Source organism: Emiliania huxleyi, assembly GCF_000372725.1.
Source record: "Emiliania huxleyi CCMP1516 unplaced genomic scaffold EMIHUscaffold_3068, whole genome shotgun sequence".
Lineage (NCBI taxonomy): Eukaryota > Haptophyta > Isochrysidales > Noelaerhabdaceae > Emiliania > Emiliania huxleyi.
The window spans coordinates 1-2,117 of record NW_005199714.1 but is presented as its reverse complement, the minus strand read 5'-3'; the positions used below and the strand labels follow the sequence as shown (position 1 = coordinate 2,117).

At 62.4% G+C, this 2,117-nt stretch overlaps 2 protein-coding genes across 2 annotated transcripts; one reads left to right on the top strand and one right to left on the bottom strand.

Moving 5' to 3' along the window:
• Nucleotides 1-17: 17 nt before the first annotated feature.
• EMIHUDRAFT_255100 (hypothetical protein) lies at nt 18-760 on the bottom strand (the record flags this gene model as incomplete). The annotated part of the gene is made up of 2 exons (XM_005774806.1): nt 18-164; nt 596-760. 2 exons carry the CDS (start codon nt 758-760, stop codon nt 18-20), a joined length of 312 nt encoding a protein of 103 aa, XP_005774863.1.
• Nucleotides 761-1,566: 806 nt separating this feature from the next.
• EMIHUDRAFT_123750 (hypothetical protein) lies at nt 1,567-2,023 on the top strand (the record flags this gene model as incomplete). Its single annotated transcript, XM_005774805.1, has 1 exon — nt 1,567-2,023. A coding segment is annotated over one exon (457 nt), but the record flags the coding sequence as incomplete, so codon positions are not given.
• Nucleotides 2,024-2,117: the final 94 nt, after the last annotated feature.

The following is a 2,117-nucleotide window of genomic DNA, read 5'->3' as shown; positions in this document are numbered from 1 at the left end:
CACCCCGTCGTCGGCTGTCACGATCGATGCATGCACCCGAACGAACGAAGGGGACCCCAGCGCCAACACCATCTGTGGAGGTACAAGTGCTCGAAACGAGAGTGGACCTGAGCAACGACATGACTTGGCGGCAAATGATCGGAGTGGGTGTCGTAAGAGTCGTCCTTGCGCGAGGAGAGCTCGATAAACTCGAGGGGCCAAAATACGCCGCGAGGAGAGCGGAGTTACGCCGAAAGGCGAGGGAAGCCGCGAGAGCAAGGGATCGGCGGGCGGCGGCGGCGGCGTCTCAGAACGAGGCCGAGGAGAGCGATGAGTCAGAGGAGGAAGCGACAGGAGAGAGAACGATGAGAGTGTGACGACCGCGAGGTGGCATGAATGAAGGTCGCTGCGAGAAATGGCGAGAAACTGCGAAGATAGGAACGGCGGGAGCGTCGGCGGGAGGCTGAGAGGTGGCGCCATCTGAGAGAGAAGGCGGCCGGCGGGGCATGAAATCGGCGAGCGTCCGTTGGCTAGGGCCCTCCGCGGCCCGAGGCCGCTTGTTCTTCCCCTTCTTCCGTGCGCTGCTCGCACCAGAGAAGGGGAGGGTTGACTGCACCAGCGGCAGCGCCTCGCCGCTGGTGGACTCGCCCGAGCTCGACGAGTCGTCCGGCTTGTCGACGGATTCGAGGTCGCCGATGTCGTCGTCGCCCTTTTTGTCCTTCGGGTGCTCCTTGTTGAGTAGGCTCAGATTCGCTCCGCGCCCGGTCTTCTTTGCAGGCATCTCTGCAGCTCGAGGCAGCGAGAGCGGGCGCGCCGAGGACCAAACGCACCTGCGAGTGCATAGAGACGGCCGGAGATGGGTCAATCGTAGGCTACTCATGTGCCCTCGATGGATGGGAGTGGTCTGGGCGCGAACGATCGGTGTAAAATGGAGCTAAAAAAGCGCGCGTATCGCGTCATTGCGAGCGACAGCGCGTTGCTCCAGGAGGCCAGCGCGGTCGAATCTGGCGATTCGACACCGGTCGCTGGGTGCTCCGGACCGGTCCCGATGGTGTGGGCACCGCGAGCGGCGCGCGGCGGTCTCGCGCGGGCCGTGTATACGCGGCGCGCTCACCAGTGTGAAAGATCGCGCTCTAGGCTGGTTGCACGCCGACCCCGATGCACCTTATTACCCGAACCCCCTACCTGCAAGCCCACCGAGAGGGGTAGGGGTCAGCCTTGTTCAATTAAACACGAGTTCCACCGTAGCGCCGCATAACTCTAAGCGCGCGTGTGAGCGAGGGCAGAAATGCAACGCTCACGCGGTCCCGGGCTCGGTCCTCCCACATTCTCTAAATGATGAGTCTCGCTCTCCCTTATACAATAAGCTATAAGGGGCCTCTGCGAAATAAAAAGCGGAGGCCTCAGTGGGAGCGAACTCTGACGGAGAGGGAGGTTCCCCGTGTTTGTTTGTTTGTGTTTAGGCTGGTTGCACCAATAACTCGCAGATTGTAACGCCTCAACGTCAGTCCCGCCACTCGCCAGCACGGCACCTCACGACCTCATAGGACCTTGAGCGCGCGTTCTTACTTGTGCTCATTGCGCCCTATGTCGCTGTTCCGCGCAAAGGAGTGGTGGTCCGCCTCAGTGGGCGAGGCCGACGAGGTCATCACTGCAGCAGTTGGCAACTTCGACAACGAGCCGGAGCCGGCGTTGCTCAAGTTGGCCACTGGCTCGCTGAGCGGCAAACTTCGCGTGTACAGGCCGCGGCAGCGTGGGTACTCGCTCGAGGATCTGCTACTCGAGGCTGCACTCGAGCTGCCCGTCCTGCAGCTGGCGGCGGGGAGGCTGACCGCCGACTCTACAAAACTCACGCTCGCAGTCCTCCATCCGCGTGCGCTATCAGTGTATCGCCTCGTCGGCAGCGGCGGAGGCAGCGACGACGGCCCATCGTACCACGCGCTCGAGTGCATCTTCTCGCACGCTCTGGAACGACCGTCGTACAACTTGCTGGTTGGAACAGCCAGCGGCAGCGGCGACTTTGCATGCGTCCAGTCGATGGACGGTCTATTGACCCTCTTGGAGAAGGAGCGCGCGCAGCCACCCTGCCAGCTTAGCAAGTTCCTTCTGCCGGGGCCGCTCACCTACTGCGCCAACAC